This window comes from Apaloderma vittatum, unplaced genomic scaffold, assembly GCF_000703405.1.
Source record: "Apaloderma vittatum isolate BGI_N311 unplaced genomic scaffold, ASM70340v1 scaffold19852, whole genome shotgun sequence".
Taxonomy (NCBI): Eukaryota; Metazoa; Chordata; class Aves; order Trogoniformes; family Trogonidae; genus Apaloderma; species Apaloderma vittatum.
In genome coordinates this window covers 47156-73798 of record NW_009702227.1, presented here as the reverse complement: position 1 = coordinate 73798, position 26643 = coordinate 47156, and the positions used below count along the sequence as shown (strand labels likewise).

Below are 26643 nucleotides of genomic sequence, written 5' to 3'. Positions count from 1 at the left end.
GAATTAACACTACCTCAGTGAACATTTTTTTTATGTCATCATGTAAAATGGACATCTTACATGGAATCTGTTATTTCTAATGTTTCATGACAGTTGTGGATACGTGATGTTAATGTCTGCAAAGTTTATAATGTCTTCATATATAGTAATTTCTAAAATGAGAGACATCATTGATTAAAAAGGAAATGCGTGTGAAGTCATGCTACTGTCTTCTTTTTTATAGGGATGATGATGTCGCAGTTTAGTATTTCTCAGAATTCCATGCGTGGAAGTCCTGCATCTTCCAATTATCAACAAACCACTATCTCACATAGCCCTTCCAGGTACTGCTTGCTTTTAAATGGGGTGGGAGTGGCAGCAAACTGCAAATTCTTCCTGTGGTGAGGGTCAATTAATTTTTTCAGTATATGAGGAGAAAGTGGTTGATGTCAAGACAAATTTTACATTTTTCTTACAGCAAGGTGAGATTCTTCAGGTGACAAAGAAACATCTTTCTGTCAGTGAATTAATCTTTGTATTCTACAGATTAGTCATGATTCTCCGGTTGTTCTCCCTCCCATAATTTTGCAAGTTTTCTTTCCTGCTTAAGGAGTCCCCCTGCCTCCTTTCACCCTTCCAGCTGTTTTCTGCCCGTGGCAGAGACTGAGACTTGTGGCAGTAGTTGTTTAGGGAAATGAAATGCTCTTTATCTGCACAAATCCCAGTATGCCTTTTTAGTTTTATATCTAAAAGGGATGTTGCAGGTGTTTTTTTTGAATTGTGAATATTACAATAAACATTACGAAGTCTTGTCAAAATCCTTCCAAAGTCCTTGTGGTAAATACTTTGCCATGTCTATGGAAGCTTACCTTCACAGAGTTGCTATCTAGATCTAAGGGTTGTGGAAGTGTGTAATGTACTTTCTGAGGTATTTACTTGATTTATTTTTGTTTTGAAGATCTCATGTAGGAATGTTATAATATACATATAGTATTGTCATGAGCTTGTGTTATTATTATGGCTTCCTATCAGTAGGATCAGTCTAAGATAAAGCCAGTGAAGTAAGTTTTGTTCAATGAACTTTGGGTCAGTTCCTACCTAACTGCCTATCACATTCCTGTGTCTCAGCAGTATAGTTCTGGGAGATAAAGTTCTTTGAAAATCGTATTGGAAAAAATCATGTTTAGAGTAGGTGGCTCCTTGATCATCCTAGTTGTTAAGTAAAACTTAGCTGTAGCTTTCATTCAAATTTCTATGACAAACTTCTGGAAATTGCAGATCTTATTTTAGTGCGTATTTTTGTCATTGTTTCCTTCCGCTAGGTGGAGGTCTTATGAGTGCTTTTTATTCTATTCATTACTTTTGCTAGTGCAATACCTGATAACTGAAGTTGGAAGGGGATCAGTAGCTTAAAACACTGCTTTTGAAAGAGATTCTTAATTGTGTTGGAATTTTGTATCTGAAGGAAGTTGTGGTATTCTGAATGTATAGCATTCCAAAGGAAATAATAAGTTTGTCTGAAGTTACTTTTCAAACTTCTAAAAACTTTTTTAAAATTGATTTTTAGCCGGTTTGTGCCACCACAGACAAGCTCTGGTAACAGATTTTTGGCACAACAGAATAGTCCAGTGCCTAGTCCATATGCTCCTCAAAGCCCTGCAGGATACATGCCATATTCACATCCTCCAAGTTATACACCACATCCTCAGATGCAGCAAGGTGAGTCTGTAATGTTAGCTTTATTTTCTGTCTCATGTCAGCTTTACCTTCCATGTGCATGTTTAACATCTTTCTAATTTCTTTCAAGTAGTGACATGCTTAATGCAGGTCTTTGAGTTGGGAGGTATGTTTAAGGTTTGCTTTCCTGACTGCACAGTGTGGTAGTATATACTTTATTTAAAGAAAGTAAAAGGGAAGAATAAAAGGTAAACCACACATTCTTGTTGCATTGCTCCCCCATGTACACCCATTTTGGATAGTTGTCATGTGTACAGGACAACAGTGTAAAATCAAAACAAACCAAAATCATATTGGTTTGCTGTTGCCATCATTTGTCTGTATTAGCGAAGACGAGGGTTTTTTGCCAATGCAATGTATATTTTGCTGCCAGCTTATTTAGCCTTACCAAACCTTTGTAGTGTCAACTGTTTGCATTCTATGTTGGCTACAATTGTGCTCACAGTATGAAGTAACTGGCAGACGTGACCTTCAGAATGAATGAATTTCTTTGATTTTAGAAAAGGAAAAAACAATCTTGAACAACATGAATACTGTTGTATTATGTAGTCATTTTTTGGTTGTAAGAAGAATTATTGCTGGCTTCTTTTAAATAATTTGGTCTTAAAGTTTAGCATTGTGCTTAGAATATATATAGCTGTTCTCTATGCAGTGCTACATATCTTGTGAATACCTGGGAAGTTACTAAAGGTAACTCAGTAACATCTGCTATTACAGTGTATTCTCTGAAACTTTTTAAGAGTTAAGGAGTGTGTGATTGTATCAGTATAGTTACTTCTGGTTTTTTTGTATTTTAGCTTCAGTATCCAGTCCTATTGTCACAGCTGGGATGAGGAATCTCCATGAAAATAAAGTTTCAAGTCAGTTGTCCGGAAGTTCAGCTAACCATCATGCTGATAATTCTAGACATGGCTCAAATGAAGACTACCTACAGATGGTGCACAGGCTAAGTAGTGATGTATGTTGTCTGAATCAATTTAGTGATAAATACTTACTATGGTAAAGCAAGTGTGTGTTTAGTTGCATTAGAAGTCAGATATCTTAAAATGTTGTTCATGTATAAAACCACTGAAAATGTGTTTCAGTCTTAGATGTGTACACTCAAGCACACAATTTTAATGTGCTAGAAATTTTTCTAGGTCTCTTTTCTTTTGGAACCATTTGTAATATTAATTCTGATGAAATTAGGAAGAGTACAAAATCTTTATAATCTTATGTGTGAGTTCATTTTAAAGAAATGGTAGAGTGTCTCTAAAATTAATGTAGCAATATGTTGATGCAAACAATGCTGGATTCTGAATATGTTATAGTTAATTGTCTGTCTGAAGATCCCTGCCAACTGTCTTTTAGACTTCATGTTTGAGTTACCTATTGAGTAATACAGTGGTGTTGTCAAAGGCAAGAATTCCTAGTGTTATTTTTTTTACTGGTCTGTTTTGTGCTCTTATGGCCCAGTTTCTTTGTAACAGATTTTCCCTTAGTGACTGTTTTGCATGAGAGAAATTCCTACTGAAATCTTGAATCTAAAGGAGAAATCAACAACTATCATCTCTATTTTTTGAACTACTGATTATTTTGAGGAGGCCGGTTAGCTCAGTGTTTTGAGTGTGGTGCTGACAACAATGACAACACTGAGGTCGCGGGTTCAGTCCCCACTTGGTCCCCATGTGTTGCATGGTCTAGTCGAGAGGCTTCTGTGCCCATGACAGGGAGGTTGGACTAGATGATCTCTAAGGTCCCTTCCAGCCTAGGCCATTCTATGATACTATGATTTTTCTTGTTGATATTCTTAGTTACATATCTGACACGCAATCTCTTAACAGCTCATAAGGGGAGAGCACTTGAGTTGCAATATTATTTCTCCGTCAAGCCCTGGTGGCAAGCTTTTTTTTTTTATTATTTTTTTGTGATTGAGTTTGTTTTATCTAGCTTAGAAAAACCATGGGCAACTCTGGTCTTCCTTAACTAGTGAGTGCACTATTAACACCCTTAAAAATATAAATCCCTTGCTAGGATTAGTAAAATAGAACTCCACGGAAATTATTAGTTTTATTACTCATTTTTTTTTAAAAAAACCAAGAATTATGCTGATTAAAATACAAGCTAAGAATTAGTATCTTAAATGAAGTATTGTGATGAAGAAATCTATCAAAATACACAGGCATCAGATATTTTTCTCAGTCTACTTGAACAATGCAGATTTTTCAAAATAGGAAACTGTTCTTAACATTAAATGTACATATATCTCGCAACTATGTTAAAAACACACTATCAAGAGAATCTTGAGTTTCTTAAGACAAGATATTAGGATTGTTATTTAGTAATTTTAAAAGAAGAAGTATTTAAACAAAATGTTGTAATCCAACCAGTGCAGCCACGTCTTAGTTCATGAAAACTTAAACATGAAACTCTTTCAGAAAGGACAAACTGTGAAAACATAAAGCATACCCTTATTGCTTCGTTTAACTGTAGAAGTACTAAACGTCAAAAGTAGTAAACATCGTAAACTTTTTTATCCCTTGGTGTAGTTTCTTAATGGGGCATATGTGTTGTATTTGTTTGTAATTATACCTTTAACAGCTGATTTTTTAGCTGTTATACAGAAAACACTCCAGAATTTGGATGAATTGAAGGTTTGTATCTATGTATGAATAATAAAGAATCATAGTGTTGCAGGCTTTTCAGAAGCAGTGTGACCTTTGGAAAAAATAGTTATGAATACTGATTATTAAATCATAAAACTTTAAACCCTGGATTATTTTAAATATTTTTATTAGTTTTAGGATTTTATTGCTTTAAAAATGGAGTAGTTACAGGATGTTGTTTATTTGAGATATATGATTTTACAAAATCACTAAGTACACCCTCAAAGACTCAGTACACATACATTCAATTTAAGGATGATTTTTTGGTAAACTTGAGAGCATTTCTAGAATATAAATTTGTGCTTACGTATCACCTTTTGATGATGGTCTGAATTAGAAGACTGCTAGAAGACTGCAGGTGAAGCACTTCTGAAAATCTGTCAGCTGTGGTAGGAACAGCATGTGTATCCGAAAGGTCATCTGCCTAGTTAGTCTGTTTAGTCAATTTAATAAAAGACATCTCTGCCTGTGCCCTTGGTAATCACAGGCAGAGGACCTCTCCTATCCTATAAAACATATATGCTAAAAAGTTGCTAAGCATTTTTTTCAGTATTTTGGAGGGAGTTTTTAAGATTTATTACAAGTGAAAGATATGTCAGGTTTGAAAAAATGAGCTCCATAATTTCAACGTAGTAGGTAAATTGAGTAACTCATCAGGAAATAATTTTGTTTTAACTCACAGTAACAACATATAAGTTTAAAATAGAGTTCTTTTTATTGCAGTGAATCTGAATATTAGATTTCTTTGCACATGAGTCTTTCCTCACATGGAGCAACAACTCTTGCAAGCACCATTGTAAAAATAAGTGTAGTTAATAGCACAACATGAGTGTTAGATTCATTGTACTCTGGGAGGAAAAAAAAACGGATTTGTTTTTTGAAGTGCATATGGATGGTGAAACTGATGAAATATGGTTTCTCACAGATTTTCTTTGGACTAGTATGCACCTTCAATCTGTAAATTTCAAACTCTTTCGTTTTCCCTAAGCAGTGTCAACTATGCCTTCCAAGGCGTAACATAAACTTCCCAGCGGACAGTTGTACATGTGGAAGTTGACAGTTTGGCCATTGTCAAAGAGGATGTACTTGCCCATTTATGCAGGCTTCTATCCCCTTGTAATGCAAGTGGAGCTTTCTAACTGACTACCGGCTGCAGATTTTTCCATGCAGACACGTGAAAACATGATTACAGTTGAGCCTTCTAACATTTTATTAATCAGGTAGAAATTGATCAAAAAGAATAAAAGGTTACCACATGGATAATTCAGGTTTGGAAAAAAAAGTTAAGTGAAAGACCTCTGTGTATTCAGATGTCTCGGTAAGAGCTATGTTAGAATATTAGCTACTGAAATAACCAATTTAATTAGGACACTTGCAGTGTGTTTATAGAAATTTTCTCTTCATAGATATAGGGGATGTTAGTTTGTTCTTTCCCAAAACATTCCTAGAGATGTTTTACAAAAACTAGTGCAAAAAAATGGGAAATAGTGTTTTATAGAAGTTTTAAGCCTAGTTAAGGCTATGGGTAAATGAGTGTGCTTGTGACCAGCAGAGGGCGCTGTGAAAGCAGTAAGAAACCACGTAGAACATGAAGTGGGAATATGTATGGTGGTTTGCATAGTTAGTTTTAAGATGATATGGGCGTTAAAAGACAGATTTACATTCTTAAAGATAGAGCTTGGACATCATTACATTCCAACACTATTATATTGTGAAGAAATCTGTCAGAAATTGAGTTCCATTGAAGGAGGTTGTTTCTGTGCAAAACTGAGAACACTAGAATTTGTTTGCCGTGCTGGGGAAGTGCTTCGTATTGCCATTGAGTTGTTTGCTCTCTAACTGTCAAGACAGGCAAATAACAAGCTAAAGTCACTTCAGTTGTGTTTTGCATGAGACTGTGTCAGCTGCTGCAGTAGGAGTGCTGGAGATTTTGTTCAGTCCTGATGTGTCTTTGCTGGAGGATAAAATACAAAGTGTTAATTTAACTGTGAAAGTAAGATGGCATAGGTAAGTTTTAAAGGTAGAGTAAGAGGGAAAAATGGTGAGTTTGTTTCAAAAACTTGTATTTTATGCTCAGTTTCTTTCAGTTGGTGTTGTACGGAGGTCATGAATCAGCTCTTCATATCATTACTATGAATTCTTTTAACTGATGAAAACCAAAAGTGCTTACTTAGCCAGAAGACATGTACCTAGATTTATTTCTGTGTGCATATTCTGGTTATAGATTCTTAGGGCTGATTGAGCTTTGGAATATTGGCTATAGAATAGTCTTGTAGCAGCCTAAATTTCAAAGATTTTTATGCAAATAAGTATTTTTCTAATATATCCTCTGCTTTTTTGTCCAACCCATTTTACTGGTATATGTACTAATTTCAGTCTTTATTTTATCTAGTGTTCGTGTTCATAATGTTAATTTTTTATCATTGTCACTTTAGGACGGCGATCCTTCAATAAGGAATGCTGCATCTTTTTCCTTGAGGTCACCACAGTCAGTCTGCTCTCCAGCTGGAAGTGATGGGACCCTTAAAGGTAGTCTAGCAGTCATATTTATCAATGTTTTTTTCTCAATGTTAAAGAACTGAGATTTTGAAGGGGTATTTAGTTATTTCTCCTAACTTATGTATTCAGATAGTACTAGAGAGTATGTCATTATTTGGGTACAAAATTATTTTGAACCCTGATCCAGAAGAAATTGCTGAAGCTCCAGAAATTTGCTAATCATCCTTCTAAACAAGGCTCAAAATCATGGAGGACAGAAGGATTTTAAATCCTTTCCAATACAAGGATTAAATTCTTTGTAAAAATTATTTCAGTTGCTTTATGTAAGAAATGGCTTAAAGGCAGCATTACGAGTACTGAACTCTCAAGCAGCTCAAAAGTGTTTTAACAGGCAACACTTGTCTTAATTGTAATCATGAAATGCTAAGAACATGAAATTAAAAGTAGTTCGGTGAGCTTAATACATGCAGCATTAATGAAGCCTGAAGACCTTAGCTGTGGAGAAGGAGTAGAGTGAACTTGTCAGTCAGTTGAGAAGGAACAGAAAAAAGTCTGCTCGAAATAATTCTTTATATTAAAAACTGGTATGCATACTGCTGTTTTTAATATTATCCCTAAGAAGCAATGACTGAGATACATGAGTCTTAGCCACGGGATTTAGTCACATTCTTGCTAATTACTTTTTCAATGCTTCAGTATTTACATGGCAATAGTAGAAGGATACAACAGTGCTTTTCTTCTCTTTAGACCTGAGGGAAAATTAAGTCTTTCTGGATGGGTCAGATTAGGTAGAGAGGGAGAACAGGAGCTGGGGTTGATTTCAGAGTAGGAGAATGTGTTAGCCTTGTGCAGCCTGGATGAGGGATGTCTTTGGCAGGTTTGGACCTTAGAGCAGCCTTTCTGTATCTGTGAGATGATGAGGAAGACATGAGTCAGGCTTTGAAGTGTTCAGGAGGAAGAAGGAGATACAATGGACTTAAATAGATTTAAAGTAGCTCTAAGGAAAAACTTTTTCACTGTCAGGACAGTCAAGCATTGGAAAAGGTTGCCCAGTGAACCTGTGCGTTTTCTATCCTTGGAAGTCTTCAAGATCAGGCAAGGTAAACCTCTGCCAAGTGTGGCCTTGCTGTCACCCTGCTTTGAGCATGAGGGTGAACTAATGACCTCCTGAGGTCCTCCCTAACTGAATTATTTTATGATCCTGTGACTGCTAAATCATCCCGTGTTTCATCTTCTGTAGGCATATACTGCATACAGAAGAAATGTGGCTCAAGTGGCAAGTGAGAAGTACGTGTATAGCACACTGGCAGCATCTCTGTTTCAGGAGGTCTTGCACTAAAGGACTTGTAAGACATGCAAATGGCAAAGACTAAATGTGGTTGTTTTTGTCTCTTGGATGTGCTTATCGGTTTAACAACATCGTGAATGTAAGCTCCTTCCACTCAGATACATGATTGCCTCTCAGCCAGGAGAATATTTGAATTCTTTTTTTGTTAAAGTAGCTGCTGTTTCAATGGACTGTCTCAGAACCACGTTTTGAAGGATCACTTTTTCAGATTATTTATGAAAACAATCCAATTGTATGGTGCAGATTGCAATGTTTCAGTGTTAGAGAGGCTGGAAAAGTGCAGGTGGAGCTTTTTTATTTGTTTACATATATGTTAGTCTTTTCCTATTGATGAAGCACGTAACATAAAAATACTGTCATTAATGGTGGTACCGTTTTGTCTTCTTAAAGTGGCTGATGAACTTTGATTGAGAGTACACGTTCTTGATGCTGCAAGAATCTTGCCAGACATATTCTCATCCTGTGTTTTAAAAATGTATGGAAGAACTGTGTATAGTTAGTGTGTTGTTTAGAACATGAGATCCCTGACAGTGAGATTTAGGTCTATGATTTGGAGTGATAATTGTGCTTATAAATTTTCCAGTGATGAACAAGCAGAGAGTACCTATGGTGAGCTTTTTGTTTCTACTCACATACGTCCCGGAAAGTTTGGTTGACAAGTTGCAAAGTTTGATATAGAAGATTAGCAAAACACTTAGCTGTTTGATTAGGAGGACAGCAAGAATGGCACCAGATATCATCAGTCTGTAGAGAGATCTCAGGAGGGATGTTAAAATATCTAAGGTTACTTATATAACACAGAAACTTGAGGCAATTACCAAAGGTATGGTTACAGACTGCATTTCTGTACTTTTGACGTGGAAGCTTCAAGTACTTCTGGAGACTTGGAGAATGTAATGGCACAGACTTCAGTTAGTCTCAAGACTGAGTGTAGCTGTCTGATTGACAGAAACTGAATGAGGAAGAAGTTCTGTTTGCAACTTGAACAAGTATTTGAGAGATGGCAGAAGCTGTATTTGATATTTTGGTTGGTTATTCACTTACTCAGTGGAGTAAAATTTCAGAAAATTTACAGAAGTTTGTTTTATTTCTACTCCAGCAAAAGTATTAGAAGCAGCTGAAGTTACATCCATAAGTTCTAGGCTGGTCTTTATGCTTTCTCTTTTATGTAAATTGTGTATTTTTAGCTATGCAAATGGAATAATGGCTCTGCTTTCATGCTATCATCTGTTACCACATCTTTCTTAAAAAAAAATCGTATCTGTGAATTCATCTATGAAGAATCAATGCAGAGGATTTTCCTTTTGTTCATCTCATAAAATATTCTGTGGCTTCCATTCCCCAAGACTATGACTACTCATCAGAATCCTTTATCCAGTTGTTCTACTTTCCATGGCTCTAAAATTGATATTTTCTGAAGAATTTGGAAAAATTACTTGTATTTTCTTAGGGATTTATAGGACTTCTCCAGAGACATTCCTCTACACTTGGTCTCTGAATGTAGAGTGGGTGGCAGGGAGAATTAGGAATCTTCTGAAATCTGTCGTACAGACCTCAGTGCTTTTAAAGTTACTTTTAAAAGAAATATTACCATCTCATTCTCTCTCATTCAAAAGAAAGGTGGAAGAATTTTTTTCAAATATTTTTTTTTCTGACAGGACCAAAATAGACATTCGTTCTTGTTTATTTCTTCAAGTCCTAATTTTTTAAGCAAGGGTGCTTCTGAATAGTTCTGAGCTAGAAGAGCCAAAGCTGCATTTTTTCTGAGACATTTAAAGCTCTGGAAAAAGTGGTGGGAGTGTTCTCTGAAAACTATTGAAAGAGTATGTGAAAAGTGAATACAGTTGGTCCCTAAAAATTTCCCAAATGTATGTTCTTCTTTGTCTGCCTCATATGCTATCCCTTTAAGTTAGAATTTTAAGTTGTGCTCTTTGAAAACAGATGTCAACATTATCTGTTACTCAACATAAGTAATAATTTATTTATATCTAGTGCAAAACATTGAAAGATTTCCAGAGGAAGATTCCGTGATTTTAGAAAATACAGCAGGAAAGGACTTTGGGGATTCCCATCTTGTTACCCTCATGTTGGATGAGCCATAGCAGTATCACTGCTAGTAACTTTGATCTATTTTTTGTGTTAAAACACCAGCAATGAAGTTTCCTTATTCTTGCCATGCAGCTTCTTCAAATCTGTAGTGCTGGAAAGCTTTTCTCCTAATACTTAGCCAGAATCTTTTTTGTTGCTGTTACATGCTTCTAGATTTCTTTCCAGTGGGCAGAGAAAAACAATTCATGTCTCTTTTTGGTTTTTTTTCCAGTAGAAGTCACTTTCATGTGAAAGAACTTTATCATGTCCAGCATAATCTAATCTTCTGAGGAGCAATGGCTTCTTTCATCTTTACAGAAGTCATCATTTCTGAGCTTCTGATTGCTTTTATCTGAATTCTAATTGGTCTGCATTTGTCTTGATGTTGTACTGTCCTAAGTCATAGATGCAACTGTATTTGAAGACTAAGAAGCATGAGTAGTCAGAAAAGTAGCATAAACAACTTTGTTCGATACTGCTGTTGTGTGAGAGTATGGCTGCGCCTTGCGCATAACAGATTCATGTTGCAAGTTTTTTCAAACACATTACTGTCTTCCTGTAGACCTTATCTATCTTCCTCTTATGTTGTTACAATTGTTCTTTTTCTCAGTTGAATAAAAGGGTTGTCCTTCTCACTGAATTTCTTCTGTTTCAAAAGGTTCTTCAAATTAGTCAAGAAAATTGTAATTTTTTTTTCTGTTTTTAAAAGCAGTTGTGGGTCTTTCTCAAAGACTCAACAACAAAAGCTGTTACGATCTTTAGATTAGTAAAATATTCTCTAACTCTGTTACATGCGTATTTATTAATGATAAATGTTTTAAAGCATTCAGATAGTGCTCTGGAAAGCTGCACTTTTTCACCTATTTTTACTTTATCCGTTTTTACCGAAGCCAATTGAACACAATTTTGCAGTAGAGTATATTGCAATCTTACAGTACTTTTTCTACAGAGAAGCCATGTAGAAGGCCGTGCTAATGTCCAGATGTGATACTCAGTTCTCTTTAATCCACAAGACCTACTGCTTTAGAGAATAAAATTATTGTGATTTAATGATACTTACTCTTAACAAATGCACTTTGGAATGTTACCGCTTATTATTATCTCAAACCTTACCGAGAAATTTGTCTTGTAGTATGTACTTAAATCATACAGAATATGTATGGGCTGGGCAGCCCTTTACTATCCTTTTGAAGAGGCTGTTACTCCCTTTTTGAGTCTGCTGGAGGCACAAATTTTCAAGGTGATTGTTACCAGTTCTTAGACTTGTTTAGCCAGAGTTTTAGGGTAGATGGTTCTGATCGCCCTGAAAACATGCCATTTATGTAAAAGTGGTAAATAAGGTCATAGTAAATTTAAAAAATCAGATACTTCTGCTTATGAATTGTAACTGCAGTCTCTTAAAATCTTTGGACAGTAGTGTGTTCTTCAGATTCTGTCATCACCAGATTATTACCCTTTCCAACAGGCAAACATCAGTATGAATATGGATGCTCTGGTTCTTTTCTCGTCCAGCTTCTGCAATTAGGAATTTATTTGCAGTATAATTACTCCAATATAAAGTCTCATAATCCACATGTAGCACATATGCATTCCTTAAAACCTCTCTTTCCAAAGACTTTTCCCACAAAAAGTCTGGAATGCTGTGTCCAGGTTTGTACAACAATTTGCTACCCACTTAAGTAATATTCCTGGAGTCTCGAGGATCAGTTTACCATGAATTTGAAAAGGCGTAGCACTTGAATGTTCCCAGAGTTTCTCTCCAAAGTGCTATGAACGAAGTGTTAAGACACTTATCTGGATTTGTTCACTAGCAGGTTTTTTCCAGCTTTCATGCATAGGGAATGATGCTTCTGACAAAATGGAGTTGAAAGACTGTCAACATTTGGAAACCTTTACCTGCAATGGATTTAATGGAATATGAAGATATTTTTTTGAGTGACCCTTTGGAAGTTGTTGTGGATATGGAAAGCTAATAATTCTGAAAAATTCTGATTAAAAAAAAAAAGTGAACCCTAAATTGCTGGTAACCTTATTAGTTGTTTATTAACCATGTGGGTCACAACCATGTGATCAGTGTTGTGACTTTGGTGTATCAGCTTTGAAAGGCAAGTGTTCTATTATCTGAAGAGGCTTAGGGATGATCAGAAAAAGTATCATGAATGCTTAAATAAGATGCTAGCACTGTGGTGTGATTAGAAAGCATGGAGACAAAAAACATGGAGGTGTTGGCAATGGTCAGAAGCTTACTTGTTTGTTACCCAAATTAATGATGCGTAATGAGGAAGTGAAGCTAGGGATAAACAAGCAAGAAGTGGTTCTGAAACTTCACATTTATAAGAAGACTAAGTCACTTTCAGTGCAGTGTGTTTCATAGTTGCTTGCGGTATAGAGGATATGTTAAGAAATCAGTCAAGAGTCACAGAAGAAGGACAAATTGCTACAGCAGTTGATAAAACCTCTTCCATAGCCAGTGCCATGTGCCACTAGGAATCAATAGGAAGACTAATGGATACAGAGAACAGTCCCAGGATTATCATCGGTGATCAGATTGACTGTTACTGAAAGCTGTGGAGGTATGGAGAATGGGGTGTATTTGTTCTGTGGAGGGGCCTTTTTTCCTGTTGATGTTACCTGCTTCTCAACAGTTGTCTGGTTGACCCTCAATATTTGCTGTTCAGGGAGCAATGTACAATGACCTTCCCAAATTAATTGAGAATCTCTTTTTATCTCCTAAGTTTTAAATATAAAAGGAGATTGCACAAAGTTGGTATACTGATACTGTGGAAGATGAGTTACAAAAAGTCAGAATTTTTTCTTGCATAGCCCTACATTTAGACTCGAAAGCTGCCTCCGTATTTCTCTGTTCTGAAAGAATATTCTGGAATTTGGTTCATTCTCAAAGATAATCAAATGATTACTACACTGACAGCATTTTGTAGAACACTCACCCTCAGCCATGGAATCTCAACTGGTTCAGCAATCAGGTCGTAACTCTCTATCTGTATATTCCTTCCACAAAAATACTTCTGTTATCAACTAGTCTTGTAAGAGATTTGTTCTCAAATGTGTAATGGTTCAAGCCTTCCTCCACATGAAATATTCCAGACTGACGTCAACAGTTACAGGCACAACTCTCTCTGTATTATAACAGGTGATGTTTTGTCTGAAGTCTGCATCCAGCAGAAGGTCCACTGTTCAGAACTTCAGATGTCTGTGATAGAGTGAAATTGTTCCAGAATGCATCATCTTTTTCAATTTCTTTTCACCTCAGTCCACGGGCATTGTAGCTTCTAAGCCTCCTTGTTGCCAGAGGCTTAACCATCGTTAGACATCCCAGAAATACATGAAGCTATTGCCAGAATGTGTACTCTTAAAATGCAGTTTATAGGCTTTATTATCATCACCTTTCAGAAATTTCCTTCAGGAGAAAGATACTTTCAAATATCTATTCGTAGTGCTGCCTAGGAAAGGGAAAACTTTACTTTTGTTTCTTTATTTACTGAGTTCTAAGTATATTCAATGGAATGCATTGAAATCCTTCTGACCTCCTCAAGTCTACCCAAAGATGAAAACCACCTTTCTGTTGCTGCAGCATTATTTTTCAGCCTGAAAAATACCAAATTAATACCAAATCAGAATAATCGTGTCATATTTACTTAAAAGTTTAGGACAAGAGAGAATCAAATCTGTGTCCTCTATTTGAAGTCTAACTGAAAAACAGTAAATGTTCCATTGTTGCATCTTCGGGAGTACTCATTTAAAAGATAATTCGAGAGTAAGATATCAGCAAGATCTCTGTGATAAGTTTTGAGCTGCCTCTAGTATTTGTAGAAATAAAAAAGCAGCTTTTACTTCTTGAGTGGTAGTCAGTACCGTAGAAGAAATCGATAGCTAAGGATTTCTGCTCTATGTTACGCTGAGACAAATCTCCAAAAGAGAGATTGAGGGGGGAAGACAGAGGAAGCATCACAATAGGAATCTGTGGTGAAAAACAAGTGACAGGTCTTCATAGGGTATAGCCAGGACTTCAGTACTGGTGTTTGAGTTTGCTATCTAATTTGAGGAGCGGGGATAGAGGAGTGGAAACATTTTCAGAATCAGAATGAGTGGAAACAGGGCTTCCCAATGTTGTGGATGTTATTGACATAATATGGAGTTGTCAAGAATAAGTAATATAAACCCATTTTTTGCCCTGCTTTCTATGTACAGTAGAGGACTTGTCACAGAATGTGCTAGGGACAGAAAGTAAGTATAGCAGTCTGTGCAAAAAAGTCATCAGTAAAGGCACACCTTTCGTGTGAACTGAAGGTTTGCTAGCCGTATCTATTGCTTTTATCATCTACAGGTCAGTACATTGCTTAATGATTCTTAGTATTTCTTAAAATATCTGGTAGAAATTTAAGCTGCAGAATAAAGCTGCTTTCTTATTTAGTGGTGTTTCTTACATGAAGCACATGGAGACCTGTGTTCCAATTAGTTTTTGATTGTTGTTAGAAGTGCTGACATATTATGACCTGAAACAGAATGACTAGTAATAATCTCAGTCACTGCTTTCTGAGGACCAGTATTTCCCAGTGGACAAATGGAACCTGATAAATAATTGCTTTAACAAGAGGAGGATGTTCCTACTGATCTAGCCCATAGGCTTTTAAAAAAATTATTATTAAGCTAAAAAAAAATCTGAAAATTATAACTGGGACAGGTTTTCTGTATTTTTAAGCTTTTTTCCTTCATTGACAATTATGGGGAGCTGGTTTAATTTAATTACCAAGAATTTAAGTGTAATTAATTGGAGAATTTTTAATTTTAAAAGTCCTCTCTTAAAATTTCTCTAGATACACTCAAAACCTGACAGGAATGCATGTAGAAGTAAAAATTCATACATTTAAAAGAAATAAAGGATAAGAGAATGGTAGCAAAATGCCTTAAGACAATAAGCGTTTTCTAGATAGTAATGAGGGGGTGAGGTTGGAATGAGTTATCTAAAATAAAAAAAAAATTGAAAATAAGCTCTCAGAATCAAAGTTAAGGAGGTTGCATATGTTTTGATATTTAAATTTATTTATTTAAATTAGAAATGTGTGGCAGAAATGGCTAATGCCTATACACTGATCACTAAGTCTTCCTCACTGGACCTTATTAAGAATCTTTTTGATCTTTCCTTTTTCTGTAGTTAACTTGCTTTCACTGACCATTTTTAATAGTTGATATTCTGAACCTGCAGGTACTATTTTCATTTATTCTTTCTTGGTGGTGGGTTTTTTTGTTCCATCTTCCCTGAAATGATCCCTTCTATACTTGCAGTGGACTGCTAAAATTCCTAGGAAATACACTGCAATTATCTGGATTACATCTTGATCTAGGAATTATGTGCTTCCTACCAATCTTATTTAGACCTTTTGTGAACACAGATATATGTAGAAATACACATTAAAATTATGTAGGTTATATTTAGTATGTTTTTATATAAACATGAAACAACATAACTGTTCAGTTTTTCTGAATTATTATTCTAGGATCAAGACAACCTTTAATCCAACAATCTCAGCCTCCACCTTATTCATCACCTAGAGATGTTCCCCCAGACATATTGTTAGATTCTCCAGAAAGAAAGCAAAAGAAACAAAAGAAAATGAAGTTAGGCAAGGATGAAAAAGACCAGACTGAAAAAGCTGCAATGTATGATATCATTAGTTCTCCTTCCAAGGACTCCACTAAGCTTACATTAAGACTCTCTCGTGTAAGATCTTCGGATATGGACCAGCAGGATGATATGCTTTCTGGTTTGGAAAACAGCAGTGTGTCAGAGGGTGATATTCCTTTTAATGTGCAGTACCCAGGACAGACTTCTAAAACACCCGTTACTCCACAGGATGTTAACCGCCCACTAAACGCTGCTCAGTGTTTGCCGCAGCACGAACAGACAGCTTTCCTTCAGGCACAACAAGTGCCTGTTTTACAACAGAACACTTCAGTTGCTGCAAAACAACCTCAAACTCCTGTGGTACAGACACAGCAACAGGTTTCGCATCAAGGATCTATACCGTCATATGATGAAGTAGAATTGGATGCATTGGCTGAAATTGAGCGGATAGAACGTGAATCAGCTATTGAAAGGGAGCGATTTTCAAAAGAAGTGCAAGATAAAGGTAAAAGGATTGTGTGTGTGTATACACTATATATATGATATAAATATATATATATGCGTATAAAGCCCATATATATATATATATATAAAAACTTCCTGTCATTGTCACATAGTTCAATTCTGTTACTCAGTGTAGGTTCTTCTGTGACATTCATCTCCATTCCCTTCCAACAGTGAACTGTAATTTCTCATATACGCATTTTTTAATATCTATTATTCTTTATTTGGGTGCCTAATGGACGGAAAATGAAGTTCTTGTGTGTCAAAATTCTTTTTAAACTACTCTTATTTTTGAACTGTGAGACTGAATGAAGTACGATTGACATTGTTTACAGTTTCTAAAATCTCAGCAGTACCATGAGTCAAAATTCGTAATAAGTTTTGGTAGTTGAATTATTAACTATGCATGATGCCTAATATAAGCAAATGCAGGAAAATTATTTTATCCAATTTCTAATCATGCCCACTTTTGAAACTGAAGTGAAGGAGGTGTTAGATTAAAATCAAATCTACTCTTTCAAAGGCAATCTAATGATTGGGTAAGATTGTTGTCTCCAATGTTTGTTCAACTGGATATTCATTATTACGTAGTCATTACAAGCTTTAGAGAACTACCATGTATCTATAGGGTCTCTAGCACAGAACCAGAGGAGCCTCTAAGATATTTTCACTTTAGTAACTGTACTGATTGTCTTAACTGATTTAATTTAATTGATCCTCTCTGGATTTACTTTGCTTTGGTTTTTTTCTATCATTAACTGGTTTGAAGCTCTTATGCTTCAGATGTCTCAAAAGTAGATGATGCAAAGCCCAGATGTATATCTTGAAGATGTATTTTATAAATTAGTGACAGATTAACATGAGTGTTTTTCAGAAGCTTCCTGTGCACTGTGTTTAACTTCTAGTGTAATGCTACTTTATTAGGTGATCCTAAGAAGAATCTTGCAGATTGGAAAACGGCATAAATTCTGATTTTGGAAGTTCATAGCTGAAAATATTCAATTTTGAACATAAATGTGTAGATGTAACTGAATTTATGTGCACTTTGGGTCTTTAAACGGCAGAGGGAGCAAGAGCACAGGTTTTCTCCCTGTTCAGAGATTTTTTTTTTTGTGCTTTGATTGATTGGTGGTGGGACAGAAAAGAGAGTGAGAGTTTGTATGTGTATGTGTGTTTGTAAGTGTGATTGTTGCAATTACTGAGAGGTTTAACTTCTTAGATATTTTTATTTGGTAACTAGATCGAGCCTTTTTAGGAAACATTTGTGAATATATGGAGATAATATGTGCTCACCTCAAATGTAATGAAATGGGAAATTTGTAACTTTGCTTAAATCTCTTCTAATCATTTTAAAGTTATTGATGGAGGACTCTTGGTTTTTCTGCTAGTACCTACAAAGCTGCTTTTATATCCACACACTTCGATTAGAATCTGCAGGACATTTCAGCTGAGAAGCATCTGGAAAAATGGCACTGTATTTTTGATGGTGCACAGCAGCCTTCAGACACTTAGAACAAGACTAAAACATGCATTCTCTTTTACTCTGACTTTGAGGAAATGCCAAGCATTGCTTGTAAAGTTTGTTTACCATACTTACATAGCCAGAGGCAGACTCTCGATTTGTTTCTTTTGTGGTAGCATGATTTTTATCGAATGTGGTCTCTCCTCTTCACCACTACTCAATAACCATCTTCCCAAATAAGGATTGCAACCTTTTGCTGCGCTTCTGCCTGCATTCCCTATCTGGTCTTGGCTCCTTCTGAGTGTCTGCAATTACTGTGAATCGGATTCAAGTGTTGCTGCCTTATATTGGGGCACATGATCACCACGTATTCAGTGGTGATAGGTTGCCCCTGTGCTAGAGAGCCCTCTTCACTTGGGCTTCTGAGGTTTCAGCCATGAATGAGTAGTATTGAGCAGAAGGATTTTTTGCAGTCTTGGGACCGATTTCTTGAAAAGCTGTTTCCTTGGAGAAGTATGGTTCTTATTTTTGGGTAGTGCTTTTGCCATTGCTTCTAAGTTGGTACTGTCTACAAGTTGATGCACTCTGAGATTGTTCTAGTTATAGCTGTTTCATCTGGTGTGACTGCAGGGGGAAGCTTCCTCTGTTGTTTCTATGGGAATATGTTTGTCAGAAATACATACAATAGCTCTTAAATATGTCATTCCTTTTTGTGAAGCTGCTTACTATATTTATGCAAAAGTCTTGCACTTGTGCATTTTAGTACATATACTATAGTTTCAGATCACATCATGTCAAGATATTAGTGTGATTATAGCACATCTAGTTAGAATGAGATGCATAGTGCTAGCTGATGCTTTACAACAGTAAGAATCCCTTTAGGGAACTTAATCGGAATGTTAGCACATGCTAAAACCTACATGAAAGCATCTTTGTTGCTTTTGTAATCAGTGCTTGGGAATACATATTACAGTCGCACTAGACTTTCTGTAAAAGCAACATATTGTCTTCCATAAATTGCTTTGAGTAGAATTGTACTCAAAAGTTTTGATAGTGGTCTCTACTCTCCTTTTAGATGTGAAATCTCTGCAGTACTATGCTTCTTCAAAGGTTTTCAGATGCTTTCTTGTTAACAGTAAGGCTTTGGTTGGATGCGACATGTTCTTTCTGAGGCCTGGCACCAGTAGTGTGGTGAAACTGTTTATTTCAGAGATGCAGAGATATTTTGAAGGGGATTCTTACTAAAAAAAATTATAACTGCTACTCTCACCTAAGGCAATGCTAACATCTCGTTTATTTATTTATGTATATATGAATTTATTTATTTAGCTGTCTATCTGTCTATCTATTGAAAATGCTGAGGTCCTTTTAGTATGTTTGGTACCATTGGGAATGGGGATTGGAGCCCTTTGGTAGTTATACTACTTTCTGTAATAAATCATTAGTTCTAACAAAACTGTTAAAATACTTAGCTTCCACCAAACAAAGTCTTGCATAGTTGACGGAATCTCTGTTTCAGAGGTGGAAATAAGACAGAGGTTTGTAGAAATGCCATCTTCATTGAACTTGATTGTCATGCTTTTTCTTTTTTGAAAAAAGAATTCTTAGTGCAAAGATTACTAATGCAAAATCTAACAGATTTGACCTCATGTGTGTCAGAGGAATTTTATAATATAGAGCTTTTGCCTTATACCTGAGTGCTTTTCAGAGCTCTGTTTTTGTATTTTTTTTTTGGTCTATTTGGATATTGGATTAAGTGGATTATATTTTTTTTTCATCATGATAGAGAGGAGCAAAGTTTGAAAAAGTTGGTTTCATCTTTGTCCTCTTTGTGGAAGGACAAGAGTTCGTCTTCTCCTACTTTTTCCATCAAGGAAGTCTCTCTATATTGATAAATTTTGCAAGTAATTTGTCCGTATCTGGTACTGAAAGGAATAGTTGGAGATTTTGGACATCAAGGCACTTTGTACCAGAATATACTTTCTAATATATTGATTATGTTTAGCTTCAGAACAATTAAATCATGAAACATGAGAAGCTTCAGATCATGAGTTCCCATTGCCCCTGTCACAGTGACCTCTATACCCTCATCAGACACAAGTTGTCAATCAGTAATAGATTATATCTTCTCTTTTGAGAGGTTGTATAGAGTTACAGGTAGATCCAGCTATTATTTATCAAGACTCAGATATCCGAGTTGGACAAAAAAATTATTTGGACAGGCCAGGATGGCAAGGAATTCTCTTTTTCTGCAAACAAGTGAACCATCCTTTGCTTAGGTGCATTTTGATGTTTTAATGATATACTTTCTTTAGAAAGTTAATGAAGCTTCATGCACACTTTCTTCTCATCAATGCCAGTAATCACATTTCCTGTACTACGTGGTGCTGTTGAATACTTGTGAAACAAGTAATGTTCCATATTCAAAACCTGTTTTGTTCGGTCGACTGAAGTTCTGCTTTGTTCACACTCTGAAGTTGACTACTGCAAGAACGTACAGGAAATCCTGTTAAGTTTTAGAAAACTAAGTCCCAGGAATTTCAGATCTTCTCAGGACTTTTTTTTTTTTCCCTTGGTTTGAGGGAATGTTGAGGGAGAAGTTACGTTTTGGTAAGCTGAATTCTTTGCATTAATTACTGCTTTGCACTGAAGGATATGAGTGGATTATTTTTGTGTATAATCAAGCAGTTCAAGGCACTTTTAGACTAAACCTTTCCTAGGGTATTACATTAGATTCTTCCTTACTCTTCAGCATATAGGCTTGCTACTGAATCAATTTTCAAGTTTAAGGTTTACGCCTCAAGGTCTTTCTTACTTTTCTAAAAACCCCAAATACTGTGAATCAGAAGCATTTAAGATATTAATGCTAAAAGGAGCTCTGAGGGTTCTAGGAAGGGGAAAAAGGAAGATAATCTTAAAAATTACTTGGAAAAACCAGAAAGTAACACATCATTTTTCAGACACTCTTTTTCAGATCGCTTTCTTTTTCAATTTCTTTAAGATTTGCTACATATTAATTTTAGCTCTTCCATACATAGTATCATGTATTCATTGTTATATCTTAGGCTACTTCAAAGACACTTTTATGTAATGCATCTGTCTTAACAGGTTAAGTAGTTCTGCATTTACTTAAGTTTGTGAGAAGAATAATGGAGTCGTTAATCACTAACCATTTCATTGGGAGACTAATACTTATTTTTTTAAAACTTAAAAGCACTAGAAGCATTTTTTAAATGAGACAAACCTACTCGTATCTGTGTTTTTCCCTGTATATTTTACCTTTGAGGATCCATTTTACCCACTTCTTTGGAATCTTACTGTGGATTCTTTGAACTGGGAAAAAGTGAAGCTGTAATAACTTGGTTTCCAGTAACTGGACCAGTTAGGGGGCATTTGGATGCCTGTTGTGGGCCCTTCTTTTTTAGTTTGTTTCAAGCCCATAGCAGCAGAGACACACATCCCAAGAGTGTGAATCTGCCGGAGCAAAACTCAAAACTACAGTTATAGGTAAGTAACCATTTTCTCTTACCTTTTAAGTACTTATCTCTCTTTCTCCCTATTACCCATACCCCCCCTCCAAAGTTTCCCAAGGAAAAACTTAGTGAAGAACACTATTAAGAATTAATAGTTTGTTTATGTCTAAATATTAGGTAGCCAATTAATGGAGTGACGGAATGTGTAATTATTACCAGTAGGTTAGCATTAATTTCAAAAAGTACATGACAGGGCTTTTGTTTCCTTAAAAATAGAACTAGAAGTGCAGTCATTTTTACAGTACTCTTGCAGAAGAGTACAGTCACCAATACCAGAAGATTAAATGAGACAGTGTAAAATATAAGTGATTGTATGGCTATGTTGTAGGACAATGTGAGAATTTGGTATCATGCTTTTTGTGTATACAAGCTTTCATTAGGTCAGCATTTTGTAGTGTGATGTAATGGATGAAGCTGGCACCTTATATAGCTTTCCCAAGAAAAAGGTGCTGTGCAATCTCTGGTTCTTATGAGAGATTTTTTATGTGTGAATATTTGACATTTTTTTTAGAAAAGGGGAAGAAATTCCTCTTCTGTCTAGAGAAATTGCAATGAAGTCTTGCAATGTTCCCATCTGTCTAGGAAAAAACTACTTTCTCTTATAATTTTATAAGAATGGCATATTGATTGATTGGGGAAAAAATGAAAAAAATTAGAGGCATTTTTTTTTAATGATATTTACTTTATTTTGATTCCCTTGTGTAACGTGAAATCAGATTCCTCCATTCATCTCAGATTGTGCTCTACATAGTGTTACACAGAAACCTGCTCTTATAAGCAGATATAGAAAGTAACTGAAACTTAGCAGTTTGCTAAGAAGTCCACTTCTTTTTTTCTGTAAACTAAGATTAGAAAATTAGGTATGTCTTGCATGTAGTATGTGCCCATTATTGTATCTGTCAGATGGATGGGAGAATTACGGTAGTTCTTTACCCAGTAATTATTTTGTTCTGGAAAGTCATTTCTCTATAATGGACTTAAATCTTCATAAAGATATGGCACATATAATTGATAAACTTTGTTAAGAGTTTAAGCCAATTATTTTTGTAGTTCTTAGTCACTAAGTTTACTATGACATCAATTTAAGAAGACACAGACTATTTTTCATTGTCATTTAATTTAAATGTCACTGATTCTAGTTCATTGAAGATATCTTGTAGTGCAAGGTGTGATGTCAGAATAAAATCAACATCTTGAAGGGAGATTTTAAAGTCATTGCTTATTTCTAAAGTTTACTATTTATATAAATGAATTAAAAACTAATTGGATGTGTTAAGCAGTGTATTTTCATTAAGTCTGCTGTTAGTGCGATATATTTTTCATGTAAAATTAGGTGCTGCACTGTGTATTTCAAAGTAATTAACACTTTGGGTTTTGCTCAGATATTTTGAGTTGAGTTTGCAAAACTATGATTCTTCACAAAGTAATCACAGGGATAAACCACAGCACTTGCACCAAAAAAAATCTATTTCATAAATTAAAGTCATACTGTTTGTAAAAGTGATATGAAATTCAGGGAGGTTAAGTTACAGTTTCCATTCTCTAAACAAGTGTAAATGCTTTATTATACTTTTCCGTAGTTCAATTCTTGCTATTTTCTAGTGTAATATTTCTTTTGTATTACTATAGTTGACAGGGAATAATATGTTACCAGATACACTTAAGGAGGAAAATTCATAAGCTCATGTTTCATTCTCCAGTTATGCTATTTATGCTATGGTTATGTTTAAGGAAGCAAGCAAAACTGAGTCGAAATGAAGATTCTGAAGTCTGCTACATCCTAAGGCATGTCAGAGATTCCTGTAGTCTTTCTGTGTTTTGCCCTTAATTAGTTTGGACATCACTTTTGATGGGCTTTTCTTTTTGCACGGTGATCAGAAGTTTGATAGTCTTCTAAAAGATTAGTAAAAAATAGCACATGTTTCTGTTCAGATTCTCAGAAATCCCTTCCTCTGAACTGAAGCAGGTAGAAGCACTCTGTTTTCTGCCTGGGAGACTGGAATTGTGCTCTGTTCAATAAAGGTTCCTATGCCAGGTTCATGGCTCTACTTAGTTTCTTCTGCAAGGGTGGAAGCAATGAGAAGACATTTTTGACCTGTGTTTGCTGAGTCTCTCCTTCAAGGGGAGTAGCTATCTCTCTGGGAACCTCTTCTACTCCTTGGAAGAGTTCTCTTTTGTTGTTCAATTCTTTGTTTATGGGAATATGACTTTGCGGGAAGGTCAGGTGAGAGCAATTTCATGGTCAGTAATGCTGAATGTTCATGAAGGAATAGTAAAGGTAAGAATGGATATTTGCTCTCACTTTGTTAATAGGTCATCTGTCAGTACCACTGAAGTAATTTTAAACGTTCCTCCTACCCAGATTATGTTGATTGGTGTGGATTCTTGTGGTCTGCAGAACACTGTTACTTACAGGGACAGGGCAATTGGACAACTTCAAAGAGATCTGTGAAAAGTAACTAAGAAAAGAAAACAGTTGTCAATAAATATAGATTTCTTATTTAGACATACAGTTATGTGTTACCTGTTGAAAATTCTAAACTTGTCTGTTAGCTTAAATAAGCTTGTAATTGGCCTCTAGCTGACTTGTCTCTGGTGTTAAAATGTGGAAGATTTGACAATAATAACTACTTAGGACTGGTATACTTGGTTTAAATTTATTCACTTCTGATACAAGTAATTCAAATGAGTGGAGGCATATCCCACTAATCTCTGAAAAGTGTTAGAGCTTTAAAATATTGTCTTAATCATTATATTTTAAAAAAAGAATGTTTGTTACTGGAGTTATCAAAATCGTTCATCCAGAATTCAGCATTAGAGAATCAGTCTTCTTTGTGGTTCTGAAGAGGAGCACACATATAACCATCCTGGATATAAAGTCTCCAGTTGAATTTGTGACAAGTAGTAAATGAGGAAATGATGATTTATCTGATCTATCCTTGAGATCATTCGAGATGGGTCAGAAATCTCTAGATTTTAGAGTCTACCAAACAGCATTAATAGCGTAGAGTGTTACCATTCTGTTAAAATGAAGCTTAGCAATCATACGCATTGTTATTATTTAGACTTGCAACCTTTTCACAGATATTTACAAAAGGCCCATTTCAGTTTGCTGGGACAAGCAGTTCTAGAAGTTTTTAGGCTATCATCCTATTACAGTTTTTTGTGAAAGAGATTGGAGATTTAAGGCAATCATCAGGTTTGCAAGAAAGCAGTAACGTCAGAGACTTGAGCGCTAATGGTGCTTTGGCTGCTGCTTTGGAAAGATTTCAGGTTAAACAGAAGAACAGAGATACTTCTTTAATACAGCACCCCTCATCCAGCTGCTGTCCCTAACACTTCTTCAGCTTCCTAGCATATCCATTTTCAGGATATTCTTCAAATCATGACTGACCTGCAGTTTCAACAGAAGTGTATTTGAAGGCATTGTTTTGACACACTGATATTTTTAAAGATGAAGGCAGCAGTCTGTCTCCAGGAATACTGTTCATAAGAGGACAGGTGAGAGATAACCACTTCGAAGTCCAGTTCATCTTTTTTCCATTTCAAACTTACTGTTCCTATAATGTGTTTTTTTTTTCTTGCATCACAGTGACCCATTTAATTTGACAAAACATCTCTCCTGTTTTTTAGAATAAGGTAGCTTAGTCTTTGAGTACGATGTCTTTGAGTACGATGGCACTGCCTTTTGGTGAACATGTTGCGATGTAAAGGGAACATACATCCATGTGGATTTACCAAGCCAAAGGATGTATACATAAAAAAATAACTGGGATCAAACTGTACTCTCAACTGTCACAAATTTGTTCAAGGAATTAAACAAAATGTAGATATATTTTGGATGTACCTGCATTTTTGTAGGGTCAAGGAAGGAATAATGATTCAAAAAAGAAAATAATCTGAAAACAACCAACTTGGCTACATATTTCTGATATAATCCGAAAGCTCTTCTCTGGCTTACTACATACTCTTTTTGTTATGAAAACTGTTACAAAGAGTGAAGCAAAAAGATCCTCATCACACTTTATTGGTCTCAAGAGCTTCTGAGCCTACACATTCAGAACTGTTGCAAGCTTTGAATCTAGGTCTGCAGGATTTCAAAGAAAAATATTAGTCTGCTATTTTAGTGAATTCCTAGATCCTGATAACAAGAAGAAATTCTGCTGTCTGTGGAATGAAGTGGATGAAGCTTGGATACTGATGCCTTAAAGTGTATGAAGTATATTTGAATGGATGTTGTGAAAATTCCTAAGTTCATCTGTTATCAAAGCTGTATGAGGTCTTTAGGTAGATTTATGCAAACTTCCCTGTATTTGACCGTAAAACAGAAAATCTGAAGGCATCTGTTTTCAGAGAGTAATTACTCTCTCCTCATGTCTCTGATTCTACATTGATTATTCTTACGTAGTTCAAAGTGAGTTCAAGATTTTATAAAGCCCTTGAAGCCCAACGGTGTATCTCAGCTTTCAGATGTCTGCAGATATCGTGGCAACTTAAAAATTTTTTGTGCTTATTCACTGGAATATTCAATACTTATTCAATGCTTATTCATTATGTTCGATGATGACAGTAGTGGTACTGTGTACTCATCCTATCTTCTATGTTCAAACTGATATTTTCAAATACTTGGGCCAGCTTTTTTGTCCCAGATACAGTAATCTCATAGACACAGACCAGTAATGATCAAGTCTAGTTCTGAGGATCACTATTAAAATGCACTGAAAATATGAAGAAATCTGTGAGTAACCTGTAACTCTGTCTGCAGTCACATTGCCATTTAGGAGGAGAATACATTGAATGCGTCCCTTTCTTCTCAGATAAGATGTCAACAGGTTGTGTTTCTAATAACTTACTAAGACATCAGTACTTGTCAAGAGAGATGAAGAAGATGCATCAGAAGATCTCTATATTTAGAGAGAATATTTATGCCAAGTTGTGATGTGCTCATCTACTTACATGCTCTCAACTTACAATTTGATGTTTTGGACGATGAAGAGCAGCAGTATTTTGAACCTGCTCAGTTACAGAAGTTCAAGCAAGAAAATTGGTCCTACTTGAATTGTTTTGGTTTTTTAATCTTGGAGCTTTCAGCATGAGGGCTCTGACAGGTGAGTTTTGGTTGATCCAGCTACAGCCGTTTAAGGCACCACTACTCCTGGCCATCTGCCTTGCTCCTGTAGTAGAGGTAGCAGAGGGAAACATTT

General features: G+C 35.7%; 1 protein-coding gene across 1 annotated transcript in view; it reads left to right on the top strand.

The window, feature by feature from the left end:
• Positions 1-225: 225 nt before the first annotated feature.
• LOC104281475 (nipped-B-like protein) overlaps positions 226-26643 on the top strand; it is a gene marked incomplete at its 3' end in the record, with an annotated part of 72965 nt that continues 46547 nt past the window's right edge. Inside the window, 5 exon segments of the mRNA XM_009879481.1 lie at positions 226-323; positions 1547-1698; positions 2514-2674; positions 6797-6890; positions 15813-16445. Of these exon segments, the coding sequence (XP_009877783.1) occupies positions 226-323; positions 1547-1698; positions 2514-2674; positions 6797-6890; positions 15813-16445 (1138 nt within the window).